This window comes from Perca flavescens, chromosome 23, assembly GCF_004354835.1.
Source record: "Perca flavescens isolate YP-PL-M2 chromosome 23, PFLA_1.0, whole genome shotgun sequence".
Taxonomy (NCBI): domain Eukaryota; kingdom Metazoa; phylum Chordata; class Actinopteri; order Perciformes; family Percidae; genus Perca; species Perca flavescens.
The window spans coordinates 19232778-19255684 of record NC_041353.1 but is presented as its reverse complement, the minus strand read 5'-3'; the positions used below and the strand labels follow the sequence as shown (position 1 = coordinate 19255684).

At 40.5% G+C, this 22907-nt stretch overlaps 1 protein-coding gene across 3 annotated transcripts in view; it reads right to left on the bottom strand.

The window, feature by feature from the left end:
• syn3 (synapsin III) overlaps window positions 1-22907 on the bottom strand; it is a 136144-nt gene that overhangs the window by 25319 nt on the left and 87918 nt on the right. For all 3 annotated transcript variants that reach the window (XM_028570194.1, XM_028570195.1, XM_028570197.1), the window contains one exon: window positions 1964-2026. In XM_028570194.1, the coding sequence (XP_028425995.1) occupies window positions 1964-2026 (63 nt within the window). The remainder of the gene's footprint in view (window positions 1-1963; window positions 2027-22907) is intronic.

Below are 22907 nucleotides of genomic sequence, written 5' to 3'. Positions count from 1 at the left end.
TCCCGAGACTATTTTGAGCCACACTCCCCGGTTTTTAGCGGAGCGTAGCGCCGCCCAAGACAATTGTGATTGGTTTAAAGAAATGCAAACAACCCCCAACTGTTTATTCTCGTATCCAGGAATGTTGTGTGGACTAGCCAGACCTTACTCCGCAGCGCTGTGCAGATAGGTCTGGCAAGGCGAGACTAAAAGTTTGCTAACATTAGCCAACATTAGCACCATAACCAATCATACCAGACCACGTAAGGCTGTAGAAGCAAAACAGCAAAACCCCTGAATCTATCAAACTGAGCGAGAGTGCGTTTTATTGCTTCTGAGCTCAACTTTATAATTTTAAGAGGAAATGTTTGGTATGTCGTTTCAAAAGTTACATAGTTTAATAATGACAATAGCCCAAAATTAATGTGGTAATGATTTAGACAAGTGTGCACCTTTACGTTATAGTTGATGTAATATTATATAGGTGGTGTTTGGGTCAGTAAATGTGTTTTTAGCAAGCTATAAATGCTAATTATTTTTTGTAGATCCACTTACAAAAACCCTTAAAAGTGTCTGTCAAAAGCAAACAAGACAGCAATGACCTAAATCCCAAATGTTCCTGTGTGTTCTCAGAGCTCTGTGAGATCTGAGGGGTTAAACGAGGTCCCACTCTACAAGGGCCTGCCAAGTTCCCCTCGAGCCTTATGGGAAATTCTATAGCATGTCTGGCTCCTGAACAGGAAACCAAGCCCCTCCAGACAGACGAGGGCAAAAGACATATAGGAAGTGCCTAGCCCTGTGAATCCAAATAACTGGCGGGAGAGACAGAGAGATTTATGTTAGGGAGAATAAGTGTGTGAACTTTCTTATTGCTTAACCCATTTTGGAAACAAATCCTCTACGCTGTTCATTGATAACAAAAGAGATGATAGACATCATTCCACGAAGCGACCTCCTCAGATCATCTGAAATCGTTAGTCGGCTAGACTTTTGCACAAGACAACATCAAAAGTAAAACTACTGGTGGATTGTAATCAGACTTTATCAGTGGCATGTCTGTCTGTGTGCTCTTCTGCACAACAACAATCAGATATCCGCTCAGTGAGAGTAAACCAGGAACACACTACCCACTCTACAGCCTGATTAGAACCGTGATTTGGCCATCCTGACTGATTTTAAAGATCAGCACGGGGGTTTGGGTTTCCCATCTCTTGCCTGCTCTTCGAACTGCAGACCAGTCAAAGCTGTCGTGATAATATCACATGTTTGATTTGCACGGCTGGAATATAGAGTGTGAGCCTGTAATCTGAGCTGGTGACTTGTGTGCTTGTCTGCAAAAGTCAGTTGTTGCAAGTGATACAGACTCTTTTAATGATGAGTTAAAGTTTTTTTGAAGTTCTTTAGTCTCTTCCTGGCTTAAAGGAATAGTCAGACATTTTGGGAACTATACTTTGCTTTCTTGAAAAATGAGCAGATTAATACCTCTCTCATAAACCTCTGCTAAATATCATCGCTACATGGACACAAGGCATTACATTAGGCTTCCATATAATTTGTGACTAGGGCTGGGCGATATGGAGAAAATCAAATGTCACGATATTTTTGACCAACTACCTCGATATCGATACCGCAACGATATTGTAGTGTTGACTATTGGTGCTTTCACAAAATATTTACACAATGAGATTTTTGATAAATAATCATCAGTAATGTGGATCTAATAACTAAGTGGGTAAAGGAAAATAATATAACAGTTACAACATTCTGGTAAGTTCAGAAAATGCATCACTTTACTGTAATGCAGCCTTTAAAACTAGGAAAAGAGAACACGTATGCCATAAAACGATATAACGATATCCAAAATGTAAGACGATATCTAGTCTCATATCACGATATCGATATAATATCGATATATTGCCCAGCTCTACTTGTGACAAAGATAAAATGAATGTGTGTGAGTGGTTTTGTCTGTTTATGAACTCACCTTTCCCATGCCAGCGTAGGCGTGACCCATCTTGACCACCACAGGGTAGGAAGGGCTTGTTACCTGCAGACAAGAACAACATCAGATTATTAGCTGGTCTGATAACCTCGGTCTTTCCATAGCTGGGTGGGGGTGGTGGAGTTTGTATTTGCTTTCTAGGCCTCTAAACAGCACTCCTTTAAAAAGTAAGTGCCAAAGTAGAAAAGGCTATAATTCCTGAGCCACCATCAGGTCTCAGGTTAGTTTTTGAATGCACTTTTTCAATTTCTTTTGTTTTTAGCCACTTGAGGATAGCAGAAAGCAAGCTGTGAATGCAGCACTGACATATTATCACCCTATGAAGTTGACATGTTAGCGAACAAGTTAGCAATTATTTACACACCATGCAGATTCAGATAAAAATTCACATTCATTTGGCATCCTGATAAGTCTAATATTAACTCTTCTTTTAGCAGGTTTTTTTTCTGCACCAAGTTACCAACCGTTTGTTGTTCGGTGCTGGGCAGTTAGACTTGGTTTATTAGTGTTTTGCTCTGAAAACTCGGTTTCTAAAAAACTATGCTAATAAGAGCTGCAACAATAAAGTTGCAGGGCCAAAAAACAAAACAATGAGCTGAAATATGCTAAAATGCTCTGTATTTCTAAGGGGAACTGTAGAGTTGGGTGATAAAGCCCTGTGGGTTAGCACAAACAACACCTTTTTTACATTACAGTGAGTCATTTTTATAAATGTTTAACATAAAAATATTGATTATTGCAGCTTTAAAAGGTCCACCGGCATGAAACTTTCACTTTATGAGGTTTTTTAACATTAATATGAGTTCCCCCAGCCTGTCTATGGTCCCCCAGTGGCTACAAATGGTGATAGGTGTAAACCGAGCCCTGGGTATCCTGCTCTGCCTTTGAGAAAATGAAAGCTCAGATGGGCCGATCTGGAATCTTCTCCTTATGAGGTCATAAGGAGCAAGGTTACCTCCCCTTTCTCTGCTTTGCCCGCCCAGAGAATTTGGCCCACCCATGAGAGAGAGACATCCTGGCTTTCAAACGATCAAAGTGGCAGTTGGTCAAGGCCACGCCCCCACCCTCCACCTTGCCCCCCTCTCTCCTCCTCAATAGCTACAGACACAGAAATAGTACATACTAAGGAAAGCTCATTGTGGGACTGGCTCTAGTGGCTGTAATTCTGCACCAAGGCTGAATTTTGGGAAAAGACTTCAGATACAGTATTAGGGGACCACTAAGATCTATATAAAAGCATCCAAAGAGCACCATGTCATGGGACTTTTAAATAAAATGAATGAAAAAAAAGGAATTATAATGTGATTTAAGCCAGCTTTACACCCTAACCCTAACAATTAGAACCTGCATATTAAAAGTTGGGAGCTCGGGGATTGTTGCTGTCAACCGTTTGGAAAAGGATGTCACACTAAGTAGGAACATTCAGAACTGTACTTGGTGTTCTAAATATACAATAAGACAGACATGTGGTAAACACCACATTGAGAGATAACCAAAAGTGGAAAACTATTTCCTTTGCAACTGATTTGGATGTGTACATGAAGTGTCCAGAACCGTGGCCTTGTAAAGAAACACAGTGGCCCTCATGCCATCCCGCTGAGCTTAAAGCGGCCCAGTTTAGGATGGTGGAGTCGGAAGAATGTTGGTTTATTACACAAAAGAACGAAGTTCTGGGAAGCTGGGTGGAAGACCACAGCTCATTGGGATGGGTTTGGATAAACCAGACGGACCGCAAACACGCTATTTCTCATAGTTTGTAGACTTGAAGTGGATGAAACATCAACAGATTACTTCAAACCTCCCTGTGGTTTAAACGCCCCTTGATAAATCCACTGATATGATTGTAAATGGGATGTAATCTAAGTAAAGAGGGACTTTCCCAGTTTCAAAAGCACTTTTCCCCACTTTTGTGTGTAATAGTTATTCGGCAGCGACGCCAGGTTATGTACTGTAAAGTAAGGGGCTCTTCTAGGTTCAGCATTTTTGTGATCATTTATTGATGTTTAAATACAGATACTGCACATACTGTACATTTCCATACATAATCATCCAAACTTTGCATGGAGGTTTGCACTAAAATAAATGTAGGTTTCAGGTATACTTTTAGACAGATGTTACCATTGCTTAAGACATTCATAATGCTTACATGCATGTTGCATTTTAACAAAAAGATTTCGATGTAAGAATCCAAAGCTTGACACAAAGTGATTATCTTTGCGGGCACCTCCAGGTGAAGCGCACAATTAAATAACCACAGTTCAGAAGACACAGGCCAGATCATGCATGAAGATATACTGTAAGCTCAGACCTGCCAAGAGGAAGGGAACGCCTAAACAGCTGCTATCACTTCATTCAAACCCTCCCCGACAGTTGACAGGACTGTACATACTAAAGTTGCCGTCAGCTTGTGTTGCGCAGAGCCTTGAACAGACATCGAGCTGCTTGAGGGCGTGAGCGGCGCTTCTGTTGACAGGTTTTGACAGTACAGGCCTGACCGAGATAAAGTGTTCTCTAATAGTCTCCATTATCACTTCACAAGTGCCAGAATACAGAGGGGTGAGACTGTATCAAGAAGTCCACTTTGTAATCCACTTTAAAGTGCTGTACTGTAAGTATGAAGCATTTAGTATGGATAAATGGATAAGTGTGGAACATGCTAACTGGAAGAATATAGCACATTACAACTACAATTCAAATCTTACAACTGATAAAAACAAAATCATTATTAAAATATTGGTAGTCATAGTGAAATTTTTTTTCACAGTTCATTGTTTGTTTTTTTAAACAATGAACAGTTTAAAGTTATATAATAAAACTGTTGATGGTGAGCATTTTCTCATCAATACCCACTCACTTTATTTACATTCTGTACATTACCTCTTTATATAATAGTTGTAAGTTATTGTAAGTGTCGGAGTCCGTCATTTTTAGACAGGATTCAAATATAAAGTGCTGACTTTCTGTTTTAAGGGTGTTAGAACAACGCTGGACTACCAACAAGGGAAAGTGGGCAACAACAACCGGGACCCCAGATCTCTAGGAACACTGCTTTATAGGGGGCCCACCAGCCCATTTTTGCCCACGGGTCTTGGCAAAAATAGTCCTAATTTGCCAATGGTGTTTGTGACAGTTTACATCTATTTTGGGTTAACAATGTAGAACTCGTAGCACTTGACTACAGCATGATGACGGTCCTAATCGTACATAAAAGGCAAGCCAGTTACACGGCCTCAATCAAAGTGATCATGTTTTTCACAACTGAAGACCAGAATGCAGTCAAAAAGTCCCTGAAACAAACAAAGAAAGCAGCACAGGCTAGGGAAGATCCCAAGTGCCTGCTGATATGGGTCATAGAGTTCAAACAGTCATTGGGCCTTATCTTGTACCCCACGCAGCGCAAAATCTGATGTGTCTTTGCTAGTTTAAGACGGACGCAGTTGTCAATTTTCCGTACAGCGCCCGCGTCGTTTAAATAGCAAATGCACCTGCAACCATCTTTGCGCCCATGGGCGCGCCGGTCTTACAGGGAGGTGTGTTCAGGTGAATTCTTGACGTAAATAACGCAGCATTTCATTGTTATTTTAACAGCGAATTAGTAAAATGCGCCTAGGCTCGTGCACAGCGCGCGCACACTATGCTTGTTACACACACACACACAAGGAAGCGCAGCAGCACACAAACGCAAATAAAAATATTACGGTGCAAATTTGCCATCATAATAGCAATGCGTCAAGGTACAAACGCGCCTGGCTTTTAAAGGGAATAGGAGATGACTCTCTGATTGGTTTATTGCATGTTAGGCCCAAAACACACCTATAAATTAATGAAGACACTAAGTACAACCCTTTTGAACCATGCGCCCGGCGCATGGACCCTATTTTCCGCCGTCAAACTAGCAAAAGTAGATTTGGACTCGCCCTAAACGCACCTGCACCATGTGCTTCACGCCGTGCGCTTAGATCGTTAAAATAGGGCCCATTGACTGTAAAGGGTCTGCAACTAAATACTAAAGGAACACAATTTACTTTTGCACCTCCATAAAGATGGTGGACTTTCAAGAGACAGATGTAAAAAAAAAAAAAACTGAAGCAGAAGAGAGAGACTTTTACAGAGCTGTTACTTTAAATTTGACACAAGATAAACTCCATATACTGTAAATGTATCTTATAAAGTCTTACAATTAGTGGGAATTAAATTGAAGATCGTAATCTATGTGCTTTTATGCTTTACAAACACCAAGCCATATAAGGCCATTCAGAAATTCTAACTTTTACAGCAGTTACGTGTGTGAGTCACATGACGAATGATAAGATGCCTGAGGTTTAGAGAGTATGTGTGAAAAGCACAGCAGTAGCATAGTGCGTCTGTTTGACTGTTTCAGGTGGAAGGGGCTGTAGCCACCCACTCTGTCTGGATGTTCCTTCCAGCCCTTTCCCATCAGTGTGGCAATGACGGCAGACGCTGTACGTGTTGGGGAGAGACAACCACATCCTCTGCCCCTGACAAAACCGGAGAGTCAGACTGAGACGTGCGCTCACTGTTGTTTTCTGATGGACTCACAGAACATAAACATAAGATTGCCTCAGTTCAAAAAGATTTACATTAGTTATATCACTTGGTAACATAACGCAGGGGCCGTTAAAAATATCAACATTTTCCCCAGACATTCTAAAATTCTGAAGGAAAACTCGATAAGACTATCTATATCCACTCTATCCATGCCTTCCACCATTTCGGAACACGTCAGCTAACACGTCCCACCTCGAAAAACTCTGAGCTTTCAGAGAATTTCAACTTTGGAGGACGTGAATACACCAAGAGGCGTTCAGATGGACTCTTTTCGTTTACATGGTAAACACAAACCCATTTAATGTCAGCATATCTAGCGAGCTAAACGCCAAGCCAGGAACATGCTAGTCAAAAAAGCTCTCAATGCGTCTTTCTATACTGTGCCGTTTACTCCCCACTGACATTTTGTCTCAGGATTGTACAAAAGCTTTCTAAGCTAGCAAACTCGATAGCTGTCTGTTAGCAAGCTTGTTAATTTGGCCATAAAGGAAACATTACAGTAAATGCACACAGTTTATTCAGAAGATGTAGATGTACCATGGAAAAGTGGGAAATTAAAAATAGTTAAATAGGTTAACAAGCTAAGCTAACAAGCTAAGATAGCGAGTTCTGTGATTGGGACGTGATTTATTTTGCCATATACTTTTGTTTTTTAAAATGGTGGGATTAGGCTTTTAATTTTAAATTTTAAATTTATTTTTTAACAGAATTTGTTTCATGTAAGTGGCATAGAATCTGCAATTTGAGTGGTTTTTGTCCGCTTATTTCTTTGTTGGAGATTCCAGTTAAAAATAGAAAATTCAGACATAATGGAGGCTATTTTATGGTAAGAGTGTTTATTTTACAGTGATCAATATTCTTTATGAGATTGTTCAACAAAACAAGTTTCCATCCTTTAAAAAGCCTTGGTGGCCATTAGTACACATAAACTCGAAGATGTGGACTTTTATTTTATTTTTAAGGTTATTTTTTGGCCATTTTACGCCTTTATTTCCAACAGACTTGGGGAGAGAGAGGGGGAATGACATGCAGCAAAGGTCCGCAGGTAGGCGTTGAACACGCGACCGCTGTGTTGAGGACTAAGCCTCTTTATATGGGCGCATGCTCTACCAGGTGTGCTACCCAGGCGCCTAACAGTTTGGTTTTAATCTTCAGCTTATGGTTTCATCCCGGCTACACATGTACCACTCTGCCTTTTGTTCCCAGCAGAAATCTGTAAAAGGCATCCAGTGTGGTAAAGACGTTAAGAAGTCACATGCTAAAAAAGCTAATTATATGGTGGGTGATTTCACCAGTCTAGGTTTCATTTTGTAACACACAGACTTTCTTCAATTACAGTAAATGTGCCAGACGACCAGACCTGGCACATGATGGAAATACTTCAGGGAAGCCCATCCACCCCCACACACATCCCCTCCCATTGGCTGTATATGCAAAGCTTCTTGTAAGTGAGTCACATAGGATTGTCGCTTAGGTCAGTGTCTGAGGTAAATCTTGCTTTCCTAACTACCAAACACTTCCATGTGACATTCCAATCCCTCAAACGTTCATCCGGAGTTTGTAGATTCCACAGTGCACATTTAAAACATAAGGGGACCATGAGAGAAAGATTGTATCCATTATTGACATATTAGTAGGTACAAACAAGGGGCATACATACAAAACAATTACCACAAAATTCATTTAGTAGCTGTTCTGGAGCTTTTGATCATATCATCAATCTTCCTCTGCAGATAAGAAAAGTCCTGGTAAGTCTTGAAAATGGAAATTTGAACATTTACTACTCCATGACAAAGACCATCTGCTAAGGAAGAATGTGTGATACGTTTAATTACGCTTAAAGCTCCAGAACAGCAACTAAATGGACCTTGAGGTGAGACTGTCAACTACTGTTTCCTTGGTCAAACCAATCTCTATCTCAAATCTCTACTTTTATAAAGTGGATGCAAATTGATCAAATCTTGATTTCATAATGGATTTAAGAGTAAGCTAAAATTCTAACACATGTAAAGCTGTTTAACTGCCAAAACAAAGCTATATGGGAACATTAAGCTTGAGGATTTTTTTTAAAGAGGCTTTTGATGGTATAATCAACTCGTATCTTAACATTAGGCATTAGGTATCTGTATACTTCTTCATAATGATACCAGCCAAAACCCACACATGGGCCGGCCTTGTGGGCTACTATAAATCTATAACTTTGCCTCTAAAGAAGCATAAATTGATTTTTGGGGGGGCAGTAAAATGACCTCTGACTCCAATTTTGAATAATAACTAATATTAGCACAGTATTAAAGTTGTAAAAACAAGCCACCTGGTGATTGCAAGTCAATACTAATTAACTGCTATAGGCAACCAGATGGAATTGCAACAACGCTGACCTAACTAACTTCTTCTGCACTAAACTGAATTAGTACAGCCTGTCAGTGACTTAAATATGTCACACTGTCACAAATAGGGATGAAAAACACATAGACAGACCTGACATTTGATCAGCAAATGTCATGATCAGCTTTAGATTATAGAATTCTAGATTCTTTTATAGAAACTTTTTTACTTAGTTCCAATTTAATTCATATAGTAAAGTAAGATAATGTACTGTAAATCACCCGTTAAGTATTGAACACAAAGCCAAGCAAAATGGGTCACACACACACAATTAAATTATTATGAGTGAAATGATACTGAAACAATGCAACCCTTTATAACTAATCTAGATTAAGACTTGCAGAACACAAAAAAGTCATATGAGCTGCCGTGACACACACACACACACACACACACACACACACACACACACACACACACACACACACACACACACACACACACACACACACACACACACACACACACACACACACACACACACACACACACACACACACCTTCCACACCAGTGGCTGAGCAGGAGTTGGATTATTCTTTGGGGGCACATGCATTATCCAACAAAACACATGCTGCATCCATCCTGCATTTATGATCTCTTAATTTTTATTATGGCCACTCAAACCTGCCACATCAAGGAGAAGACATGAGGCGCAATGGTTTGGGCAGACGACAAGAGCAGGGGACCCCGACCCAGAATCCTTTTCAAGTCCGACCGCAGTGGGACCAAAGACAGCCTGCCCACATCAAACCCTGCCTGCGGATTAAGTGAGCCTCAAGAGACAAATAATGTTTATCATGCAAGTCCCAGCTAAGTTACTGACTAAATGCATACACCTGACAGGAATGGATTTAGCTCTCTTTAAAAGTGTTGCATATAAATGTTTGAGTAGATTCAAATGAAGGCAGTAACCCTTCACTTTGACCTAATTCAGATTGGAGCAATAAATCTGGAGAATCAACAGAGTGTAACTGTATCATGGTTACATGCACCAGTTATTGTCATCAGTGGGCTGTGATTGGAGAAACTAACTTTTATTATATAAAAGATTCTATAATTTTGTCTTACCTGCCACCAAGACAGTTGCAATAAACATGCATGCTTCACTTTGTACTTCCACGTGATAAGAGCATCAAGAGGCACTTGTATTTTATCAAATGGTTTACAGTAACTTTTTATAATAATTCAGTTATATTGTAAGCTATACATACATACACGTATGTTTGAGCAACATCTACTTGAATGGCTACATTTTGTGCTTATTCACTTTCCTGCTGAGATTGCTAAAGATAAGGCTACAGTTAGGAAGCCAGGCTTAGCTTAGCATAAAGACTGGAAGCAAGGGGAAGCAGCTAGCCAAGCGCTGTCCAAAAGTAATTGGACTTGGTAATTGGCCTAATTTGTTTAATTTGTACAAAACCAAAGTGTAAGAGCAACAATGTATGGTTTTTACGGGGTTTTTCGCACTTCCTCAGCGGAAGATTAACTGACAACACAAGGTTAAAAACCACAACTTTCCATTGATGCACTTTGATTCTTGTACAAAGTGGATAATAGTGATCTTAAAAGGTACACTGTGTAGTGTTTTAAGTATTTTATTAGCTAAAATCAATGTCTTCATTCCTAAATATGTCCTCATTGGTGTAAAATTATGTCTGCCAATGATCTGACTTAACCTGGTAAGCTAAGAATTTCTTATCCATGTTGTTTCCACCATTTTGAAAAACTATAATCACTGAGAGGGACATAAAGCACTAGCAACGCGTTTTCGTTCAGAGCCAGCGTCACGTGACTAGCTGAAACAGAGAAGGAGATCAGTGAGAGGCACTTGTCACCGCCCTGGCAAATTTGAAAGCCTGCACTGCACTTTAGCTCATAATGGAGGATCATACTTATGCCAAGCCACAGGAGAAGGAATCCTGTTCGCCAAAACAGTGAAAAAGGGAATTAAAAAGGCAACGTGACCGGCGAATTCAAAACACGAGGGTAAACATCAGGGTAGCCTTTCCCAGGTGGAAAGAGCTAATGAAGAAGAAAGACTTTCAAAGGGACGCTGAAGTTGCCGGCTTTCTTCTCGACAGGTAAGTCAATGTTACGGTCTTAATTACAAGGGTAATTACTTATACATGCTCACAGGAATGATTAAATTCAGTTTGCAGTTTGTTTGAAATAACGAAACTCATCACCTGAAAGAAAACTTGATGAAAAGCTTCTTGGTACAAGTAGGTATCAATCTGGGTGGTGATGGCACAGTGGATATGACACATGCCTTTGGTGTGGGAGACTCCCACTGCGATACATCAACCAATGTGTCGCTGAGCAAGATGCTTAACCCCTAGATGCTCCAGAGGCGTGCAACCTCTGACATATATAGCAATTGTAAGTTGCTTTGGATAAAAGCGTCAGCTAAATGACATGTAATGTAATGTAATCTTCTCATCTAACTCTAAGCAAGAACGTGTATTCCCCAAAATGTCAAACTATTCCTTTAATCAGAAGTTAGGAGTGCATTACTGTGAACCTTTAAATGCAAAGTTCAGCCACCACTTTTCACAAATCTCCCACACTCCTCATACCATACTGTGAACAAGTCAATACGAGGCCCTTATCCAGCCATCATCTGGTATGAATTACAATTAATGGTTGTCTTGTTTGTGGCGTTTTTCAAATGAAAAATTACATATGTGAGGTGCTGATCCTAATTTGTTTATAAGATGAACTGAAATGAGTTTCAAGAGTTTTCACATGTTTCCAAACTAAGAGTGACATAAGCATGACACATACAGTAGTTTCTGGATACACCTCCTTAAAGTGCTCATATTATGCGTATTATTTAGAGGTTGTACCAGAATAGGATTATGTGGTTTAAATTTCAAAAAACACTTTTTAACGAATGTTTGTATTTTTATTTTGTTTGTTGTACTGCACATTGCTGCAGCTCCACTTTTCACCCTGTGTGTTGAGCTCTCCGTTTTAGCTACAGAGTGAGGCATCACATTTCTGTACCATCTTTGTTGGGAGTCACACATGTGCAGTAGCTAGGTACAGTAAGGACTAATAGCCAGTCAGAAGCAGAGTATGAGGGCGTGCCACGCTAGCAGCTAGGCGAGCTTTATAACTTGTGTTACAAAGTGACGCACGTTCGTCACAGAAGTAAAGGCTAGACTACAATAGAGCTGTTTGGAGCAGTTTGTGAACAGTGTTTTCTGTTGGAGATGGTAAGTCCCTTTGGGGAGGACTTTGGGCTTTTTCATTTTTTAAACCTATAACGTGCACAAAAAGATATATAACACAATAAAGGGAAAAAGCCAAAAAGCATAGTATGCACACACACATAAGACTTTTTATGAGTTGCCATGGTAGCCCCTGTGTGCTAACATCCACCCCAAAACTGCAACTAAAGGAAGATGCCTATTGTGTTAAAGTGTATACAGTAAAAGCAGTCTAATGGGGCAGCGTAATTATTGTTGTGGAATTTAAGCTCATCTGGCTTCTATTAGGGTCCGTCCTGGTGTATTTCCATGAGGAAGACAGCTGTCTGGAAAACCCAACTTATTCCCGAGAATGAAAGTTTCCAGGGCGGATGCTTCCTGACAACACCAAGGTGCTGATGGAGAAGTGACGAAGATGGTTGGTGTTGTCCTGTGGCGGTCAAACCACCTGCTTTGTCATCACAACTTGCTAAGGGATTGAAAGAGGAAGACATGTAGAGTACAGTATCCCGCTTTATCTTTACAGAAGAAAACTACCACACTTGAGCCAGTCTAATGACATTCATTCATTTAACAATAATGAAAAGATCTTTGCTTTCTGGGAAAATGAAACAGCAGCAATTTGTTTGGAATTAACTCTTAACTAAGATTTCGATCATACACAGACGATGTTATCCATTACATGTTGAGTCAGTGTGTGACCAACAAAGCAACAGCTGCAGATCACTGACGATGTCACCAAAATCAAGAACAAGAATCTTGCTGATAGTTTTGTGGAAGTTGCCACAGGTCCGGCTAGTCCAAAATAAAAAAAAAGCTCTGGTTTATTGGCAGTTCTTTAAACCAATCACAATCGTATTGGGCGTCGCTAAGCGACGGATGGAGCCACGGTGCCTCTGCAAAATAGCCTCGGGAAGGAACTTGTTTTGGTGGAACATGTGTATGTTCAAAAGTTGTTTTAGTTGTGCAACAGAAAACTCAGATTGGACAGATAGGCTGTGTCTCAAACCGCACACTTCTGTCAGTATAGTGCTAATGTGCACTGACTACTTACTGCCGTAGTGCCCACTTTCGATGGTTAGTGTTGTCCCAAACGGAACACTTACGTTAAAACACTTACCGGAAATGACGAGCGGTTGGCTCGCCCCGCCGCCTCTGAAAATCTGACGAAAATCTCTTAAACTGACCTTTGTTGATCTGAAATGAAGACAGATTCAGCAAATGCATGGCCTATTTCTCGCTTAAAATGTTTTCAGAAACACGTTTCGGTGAACTATTTTCGTAAAAAACGAGATCGTATTCTGAACGAGCCGCCATTATGCTCTGTTGTAAAATCCGGGAGCAGCCAGAACCACGTGACGCGTTGGTCCAATCAGCTGCCGGTCGACTTCCCTGGCCCCTCCCCTTTCCAGTGCGTAGTCAAGATGGCGCCCGTTTAGTGCGCGTAGTGTCCATCATTACACACTTAACTTTTTGACCGTTTTTAGGGGGTTATCCGGGTACTTAATCCGGGTACCAAAGTACCCGGATAACTGGAATAAGTCAAATACCTCTACATGGATTGCCATGACATTTGGTAGACATTCATGGTCTCATCAGGAAGAATTGTAATCATTCAACCATCGCAAGCAATGTGGTGTTCAGTGTCTTTCCCAAGGACAGAAAAGGATGGGGATCGAACCGCCAACCCTGTGACTAGTTGACTAACTCCTGAGCCACACAGCCACCCTTATATTTCCTACAGTAACTGTATTTACAGTCTTTCTTTTACTGTGGGACATAGAGTGATGATGGGCTATGTACATAAGAACTGGTTACATCCAGGTAACTATTTTGCGGTTTCATTTACTATCTCTCTACAACTTCCTTCACATTGTTTCCCATTGTAGGAGAACACACAAGTAGCCCTAACTTACCAATTACAGTTCTTGTGGTCTCCATGTGGTATGTCCATATCTGCTATTGTTCCAAGGTGTACTTAAATTTTTGAGGAGGCTCTGTAGCCTGTAGTGTAGCTATGGTGGATATGTGTTTAGGCTCCTAAACTACAACATAACCCCGACAACTATAAATCCCCCTTTATGCTGTCTTATTCTGACAAAAACTGCTCTTATGAGAGACTTGCTTGTAATATCTCAGTGATCTCACGGCTGGTTAATATTACAGATGGTTAACCAATATAATTTAATAACAGAACACAGCCACTACTTGAGTCCAGTTCATTCACTTTAAATAAACAGAGATTTGTTTGAAAGTCAGTGTTAAGTACATGTCCAGACTTACTAAAGGAGAGCTATTTCAGTCCAGCTTCTCTGCGGTTGGGCTGTAATAGGGACCTGGGCGGGCCTTATTAGTGCTAATCAATTCACTAACCTACATTCCTGCTTCAGAAGAAAAAGGACAGACCGACCTCAGGCGAGCCAATCCTGCAAAAACCATCAATGCTGTGCCACATTCCTCTCAGTCTAAAAGGAAAAGTGATGTTTCTTTCCCATTTTCCAGGGGCTCCAGCAGTATTAGGTCTCGGAAAAGGCTGAGCAGAAATGAGGTGACTGTGTGCCGTTTTGGATTCCCTGTCCCATGATCCAAGGACTGAATGGAATCATTCACTTAATCCTTTCAGCTTAGTGATGCTGGCGAAAACAACCATGGATCCAAACTTGCGCCTTTGACCAACGTGAAGCATAACAATTTACCAAAATAGACAGAAAGAGGTCAAATGGTCCTTCTGATTTTCATTTTCTCCAACCCACATATCTGTACCCACATATTCACTTACAGGGAGGTCAGAGGTCAGTGTCACACATTTCATGAAAGCTGCTCAGTGGCCGTACAACAATTCAGTTGCCTTTCTGTCACGACGTGGAATTGAATACTCTAAAACCTTTTTCGTGTCTCATTGATGCAATTTGCTGAGATATAACTCACTCAAATCTGAACGCACAGGCATGATACACATATTTTTAGATCCAGTGTGACTTACACTTTCCAATGATATCATTATTTCAAATGTCCACCTCAGTGAACGAGTCAGCTTAAAAATCATAGAGAAAGACGCTCCTTTTAACTCCAGAACTTGCCTAAGAATCATGGCGTTTTAATGTTTTCTTCACTATCAAAGTAACACAATGATAGTTGTGTAAGTGTTTATCCATGGGAACATTGCAAACAGGAATTGCTAATAGCTAATTCGGCATACTTTTAATGGTGCCAATTTGCCAAGAATGTAAACAAAAACAAAGCCAAAGTTGTAGCCCAAAGTATTATCGGAACCATAGTTACAAAACTTGCACGATAAAGCATGATCATCAGCTAAATCGAAGTAAGACAAAAAAATTATAAGATGAATGAAAAAAAAAATTTCGGGGCCCAGTGGGGCACAGTGTAAGACTTTAAAAACCTTTGATTTAGAGGTTAGAAAATTAAATCAGAAAGTGCAATAGGTACAAACACAGAAGCTGCATTCTGGATATCTAAAAAAGATAATACTGACACATTCACTCAAATTTCACAACATGACAAGTAACTCAGTACATGGTTCCAGCTTTCTGTTGCTGATAAGGCTCAGTGAATGAAGGCATACATGAGGCAAGAGGAGTTAGCAACTTTTTTGACAGCAGAGGAAGGAAAGTCGGGCTTCTGCAGAGTGCATACCAGGGCTCAGCCTAAATGTCAACACCGCCACTGTTTTCAATTAAGACACTGTACATAGGGAGGAGAGAGGAGAAACATCAAGGAGGAATATGTTTTGGAACAACTGGATATGGCAAATCTAGTCTGTGTTTAAAACGGCTGTGCAGGCAGGAGGAATGGGTGGTACTCTGTAACACACTACAGTGATACTAAAGCAGTAACGGTGACACACTTAGTTATCATAAATAAATAGAAAGCAATCAGGCTGTACAATCCTCTAAATATATTTCAATTAAAGACATAAACAGGAATGTATAATCTCCATCTGGATTTGCATCTAAATGCACATTGTGATAATCATGAAGATTGGCTGATGGCAGCCATACTTTTTGGATAACTAATACAAGAATTACTTGTGCAAAATCTAAAATAGAAACAGATTAAGAACCAGTGTTCATTTAAATGTATCATGTTGCTGTGGTGCAATCCATTGGTGAAATGCCATCAAATATTGCATGGTCGTTTGTAGATTTGTGCCCAAGTGCTCTACATTAGAAATAGGCCACACAGAAGAATTTGGCAATTACTGTACAGGAGAATGGTATGGAATCTTGAAAAACAAGGTTGGTTGAAATTTTGTGTGGCTTTTTCCCTTTATTAATTAGCAACAGTGGACAGACATGAAAGGGGGAGAGAGATGGGGGATGACACGCAGCAAAGTGGAGCAGGTCGGATTTGAACCTGCGCCGCTGCAGGACTCAGCCTAAAGGGAGCGCACGCTCTTAACTGGGTGAGTTAGAGGTCGCCCCGGTTGGTTGAAATTTGTGGCAATTTGTGAGTGTTTAGTCATCAAAATTATTTGGAAACTAGTGTAGCAAGAAATATTCTTATACTGAAAGAATCATCTCAGACCCCAAAGATCCATTTTGTGACCCCTTTCTGGGTCCTGACGCTCAAGTTGGGAACCACTGATCTACAGAAATGTGGACATGATATAGTCACTACATCAAACGGATTTTTGGGGGCATTTGCATTAGTTCAACAAATATATCTATTTCTAAATGAAATAAACAACACCAGGAGAAACAAAGGAACAAACACATCAGTGGGCCGAGTGTTGGTGATATGACTCGGATTTCTGGGAGAGATCCCCTTGGCGAGTTTAACTAAGACACTGTTTTTGGAAGCTATCTAAACACCATTATGGATTTCTTAACAGCTAGAAAAATAACAGTTATGTGACTGCGTTTCCATGCTGTGCATAAATGTTTGTGGAAAGTCTCCTGTCTGGTTAATGGGGGATTCCAGCCGTAAAAATAAATGTGGGATGACTTGCCTCCTGCTGTGGTTTGTCCAGCAAATCATGGTGAACTACGGTCAACAAAGCCCACACCCTCTAGTCTCAGCCAGGGGAAGGTTCATCACTAACCACACAAACACTTCCGTCCAGTAGAAGAGCTTTTAAAGAGTATATCATAGGTGTATTTTATTGTTTGTTTTTTTTGTGGACAACATAGCATATACAGTTTTACATGATGCCATGTGCAGATATTTTTTTTTTTTTAGCAAAAAAGGTTTTAATAAACTAAAAATGATTCCTAACTTGAGGGTCGTAAAACTGAAACAATAAGCTGGAAGACGCTAAAATGCTCCGTAGAATTGGGGGGAAACTGCAGTTGGGGGATGATTCTCTGTGGATTTGTTACTACAACAGTGACACTTTCCACATTACACATGGTCATTTGATCCATTGTGATATACAAAATGATTAACAAAATTAAAAAAATAGGGCTGAAACGATTCTTCGAGTAACTCGAATAATTTGAATGCTAAAAATCCTCGATGCAAAATTCTTTGCCTCAAAGCTTCGTTTAAACAACTAAAGTAACTAACGTATACCGCTGTGTTTCCGCACGGATGATTATTACGGTTGCACAACGGACTGAGGCTGCTGTTGACACATGCTGTGGACATGCTGCTGTTGACTCATGCCGTGAAGACTGACGGCGCAGTTTACAAAACGAAGGAAGACAGACAAAATAGTGAGGGGCTAAGAGAAAAGGCAGGCGGCGAAAACAACAGAAAGTTTGGGATCATTTTAAGCTGCAAAAAAAAAAACTCTGGACAAGGTGTCACGGAGTGGACAAGTTACACAAGGCAACATTAACGTCTGCATGCCGTCTCTCATCCAGTTTTACACGACTACAGCATTCTACTCTGCAAATAGCCATTTTTTAGAAAACAAGCTAAAACGAAGACAAAAACGTCTGTAAACTTGCTGGCGGAGACAAACCAGCCCCTTTCTCTTAACCAGCGCCTCCTGCACATGGCTACTTAATATGCACGTGAATGATGTCACCGGACCATGCCGGTGAGGTCTGCATTCTTCATTCTTTCTAAACTTCACTCAGATTAGCCTTCTGAAAAGGTGTCCCCCAGAACAGTATAGTTGAGTAGCCCTGCTGAAAGCGTTGTACAGTCACATGTACCTGGGCTTAGTGAACAGCTCCTTTGTATAAGCAGTGTAAAAGCCAAAGGCATGAAGGGGAAGGGGGGCGAAAAAGATTTACATTTAGGCCACCAAAAATGCACTTTGGCCACCTAATTTAGGGGCAGGGTGGCCCATGCGGCCAGTGCTTAAAATATTTGCGTCTATTCCGGTTATTGTATGCAATTTAAGCAATAAAATTGTAGCTTTTTTAAAATTTAAACCTTCCTTTTATATATTTACTATTGCTATACTATAAAGCAAAAACATTTATCCGATTACCTGATTTATCGATGGAATAATCGTTAGAATACTCTAACATAACTAAAATAATCAATAGCTGTAGCCCTAAAATGTAATTAGAGCAGCTTTAAAATATCAAACATCCATTGTTGAAAGGAAAAAAGGCAATTTTTCTTTATAGTCCACACTACACTCAAAGTAAAAAAGAGTAGACCATAATGCGGTGCAACAAGAGTGGTTGACCCGAGTGGTGTAATCATAACCTTCTGCTGAATGAATGTTCTTTGAAGCGCTTGAATAAAATATGGCTTACAAATATTGCTTGAAGGAAGTGATAATTAACAGGTCTCACAGGTTTCTTGCGGTTTTTCTTGACACGTTACATCATAAAGAGTCATTTCTGTGGCATTTTCCACTTCCCAGAGACAGTGACATGATACAATAATAGCTCTTTTTCAAGCAAAGGTCAGATGATTCATTCCTAAAACAGTAACTCATTTATTGCTTCCTTCCTGCCAAACATCATGGGTAGATAACAAAACTCCCAAATGGAATGCTGAAACTTTACATATGCTTGGATAGACAAGAGGAAACGACTGACAGGGATGTCCTGCAGTGTGATGTCATTTCTAAATTTAACCATCTGCCTGAGTGCCTCCACCCTCCCACTGTGTGACGTCAGCACCCTGTGGACCCTGTTGAAACCCTTGACATCTGACCTCCTCGTGACTCACTGGTTTTCCCTCGACCATCTTCCATAAATTAACTTTCTCTGTCGTCCTCCCACACACACCTTCCCTCCGCTGCTCAGGTTCCTGGGAAACACGGGCTTTTTACAGTTTTCTGAGCAGAAGAAACTGGTATGATTTACTGTGTCTTCCAAATGAACTCTACTTGAGGCAAATTAATAGGGCACACTATGATACTAAGAGGGAATAACACACTGGTTTATAGAGGAGCAGTATGGGTAAACACACTTCTAAGTTTGGACTCCTTTCTCAAAACAGTCTAAGCAGTTATCTGAGGAACAGATTTTGCTTTAAGTGTTTCTAAGAGCCTATTGCTGCTTGCACTGTATTCCCAGTGACCTGTCAATCAAACAGTGTGCCCACAAAATGTAAATGTCAGCTTCCTCTAGTGTTTCTGCAGATGAGCTATAAGTGACACATGTACAGTAGCAGTGTTGGGGAGTAACGGAATACATGTAACGGCGTTACGTATTCAGAATACAAATTATGAGTAACAGTATTCCGTTACAGTTACAATTTAAATAGTTGGTATTTAGAATACAGTTACATTGTTAAAATCAATGGATTACATGACAATACTTCTCCGTTTCACAAATTTATTCACTCTGAATAAATTAAGGCAACTTAATGCATTTTCCAGAAGCCCCGATATGAAAATAGCTATTTGCGTGATCAGTCACAATGGAGTCGGAACAGGCACGACAGAGCCAGGGCAGCAATAAGTTTCTATCTTGGAAATTCAAACAGCATTTCACATTAAAGAACGAACAGGGAGAATGAAATACAGCTAACTGTGCCGTGCAGCCTCTGCTTGCCAGCAACCAACCTCCTTTCAGCTCCAAATTACTCCACCTCCAACCTGAAGAAGCATCTTAAAGTAAGTTATTTTTTTAATTAGCCAAGGGTAGTCGTCTGCTGTAGTTTTACTGGTCACCTTGCTATTTTAACATTGACGTGCGACTTTATATTCTCCTAGGTGCTGATTTACTAGCTCCAGAGCCGTTTAAAGACTATAGCCCCGTTTGACATGCTAACTAATGTTAGCTAAAATTAGCTTGTGGTAGCTTAGACCGCGGTTAGATTTTTGTAGTAGGCTATGCAGTTCGGGACTACCAATACAATAATCTATCTGCTTGTTCAGGTACACATTCAGCTAGTTGGAATAAAGAGAAAACACCATTATAGGCCTGTTTAGTAAGCTGGATGTGATAGCCGCATTCCTACACTTATAAAACGCAATTCAATGTGGAAGTAATCTTGAAGTAATCCAAGTATTCAGAATACATTACTCAGATTGAGTAACGTAACGGAATACGTTACAAATTACATTTGTGGGCATGTATTCTGTATTCTGTAACGAAATACGTTTTGAAAGTATCCTTCCCAACAAGCGATACCTCTAACATTACCCATAGTCATTAAATCCATTGCTAACATATACATTTTAATTAGTGCAGCTTTAAGTCCTTTAAATTACGTGGTTTATATGTATTAAACTGAAACATTCACCTTTATTTTAAGTACTGGATCTTTTCCAATATGACTGGACTGTTCATTTTGGCTCCATGCACCTGGTATTTGTGAGTCAAGAGCACAAACTTTTCCACATTGTCACTTTTTGTTTATAATTATGTCCAAGCCCAAAGAATGGGTGTAATTCACAAACAAAAAATATATATTTTTTTTATTTCTATGTTTACCTCAATGAAAATGTAACATGTTACTGCACCAATGACTTAGTTTGCAGGATAATGGCATTATAAGACTGAAGCTAACCATTTTGTTTTTACTGTGCTCAGCACCAAACTAAGTTTAGGCATTCCCTCAACATGAAGGAATTCCTCAAAGCTATTTTCATGCTGTCATATACCCATGTTTATGGTTAGGCCTGGTGTCTCATGCCGTAATACAACATATTCATTATGTGGGGTTTCCTGACCGCACATGCACCAAATATGTACAGTAGAGTACAACAGGGGACCCTGCGTCGGAGGAAGTGAGCGATGTGGTTGCATTTGTCCTGCCTGAGTAGGACGTTACTGACCGTTCATCATATTTTATTGCGGGGGGAGTCCCATTGTGAGCGGGATCATGGGTCAGGGCCATGTTTGTGTTTCCTTCTCTGATGTCTCAAATCCACATCAGATGACTTGATGTGCTGGAGTTGGAAAATTGGTGAGCATCTGTTGAAATGTTCAGTCGGGGGGACGGACTGAGTAGCTTATGTAACACCACCAGGACTTGATATCACTGTCTATTCCACTGGGAGGGTGGAGAAGAGAACGCCAGTCAAGTAACCAATATCTCACTGGACCGACAGCGCTCAGATACGGAGCTCTGAGCTCATTTCCAACAATTCAACCTCCATTGTTAAGATAAAAGCAACAATGATAGCTAAGGGTAATGTCACGTCACTCCAAACCAACTGATACGTCATCATATTATGTAATACCCCCATCCTACCCATATAGTAGTAGTAATAGCAGGGCTGGGACGATTTGCCTTTGCCCCGATCCGATTCTTTCACGATACATGGGTGCCGTTTTGATTTGCATTGCGATTTTTATTTAGTGTGATTCATAGTATGGGGGTTCGATAGTATTGAGTATTGCAATTTTCTTTTCCTTCTTTACCAAAAACAAAAGTTGAATACAATACAAAACTCTAGAGACAATATATCATGAGACATTTCTAAAAACTGTTTTCTTAAAAGAATGCACATCACATGTCAGTTCGTTTATTTTCCCCCCACTCCTAGTAATCAGTCCTAGCGCCCTTTATATAGATATATATCTATATAAAGGGCGCTAGTCAGTCCTATATTCAGTGGACTACAGGTGTTTCCTCTCTGTCAAATCAGCCACCCAAGAAGTTGGAGAAAGATCCATCGCCAAACCACAAGATCCCAAATCCGCCTCACAACCTGAGAACTGAGGTCAACACTCTTTGCAACTGGGGAAACATCCAATTAAGGTCTTCTTCGTTCCTCCTGTGACAGGACTTCCACTACCCGTCCTCCTCGCAACACAGAGCTGCAGAGCACGGGTCGTCTTGTCTGTCCCACTTAACTGGAATGACATGTGGGCTGTGCAACAGGGGCCGAATGAGTCAGGCCTGGACACTCTCCCTTGTTGACCGTTGCTCCCGGCGGTGCTTTCTTTTCAAGTTTCTCCTCTTCCTGTGTCTCTTTAGCGGCTTGTCAGTCGGATGAAAGGTATTTCCTCTGAGTCACCCGCTCTGTTCTCTTTTGTCAACCCAGAACCACGCAGGCCTTAAAGACCTCCGGTACACAATGCTGTTGTCTGCTCCTCCGGCGGCCGGCCAGCCTTAAAACATGCCTTTTTCTATTATTGGACTTTTTTAGATGAAATGCACTTTGCTCTGCATTATTCTTGTAGTATGTTGGCCTAGTTCAGCGACATCATTTCCAGAGGGACCTGTTGCATGGATCAAGTCGTCGTTACAAGCTGTGAGAGACACACATAACCAGAATATTCTGGAGCCTCTCTTCCGTTTCATCTTGTCCCATTTCTGACAGTAAAGTTAAACTAGAGCACGGAGTATTTGCATACAAGTGGCCCCGCGAATTTATTAGTAAGGCTGTTATATTCAAACATAGTGACCTTGTTGTTGGGTTGAGACA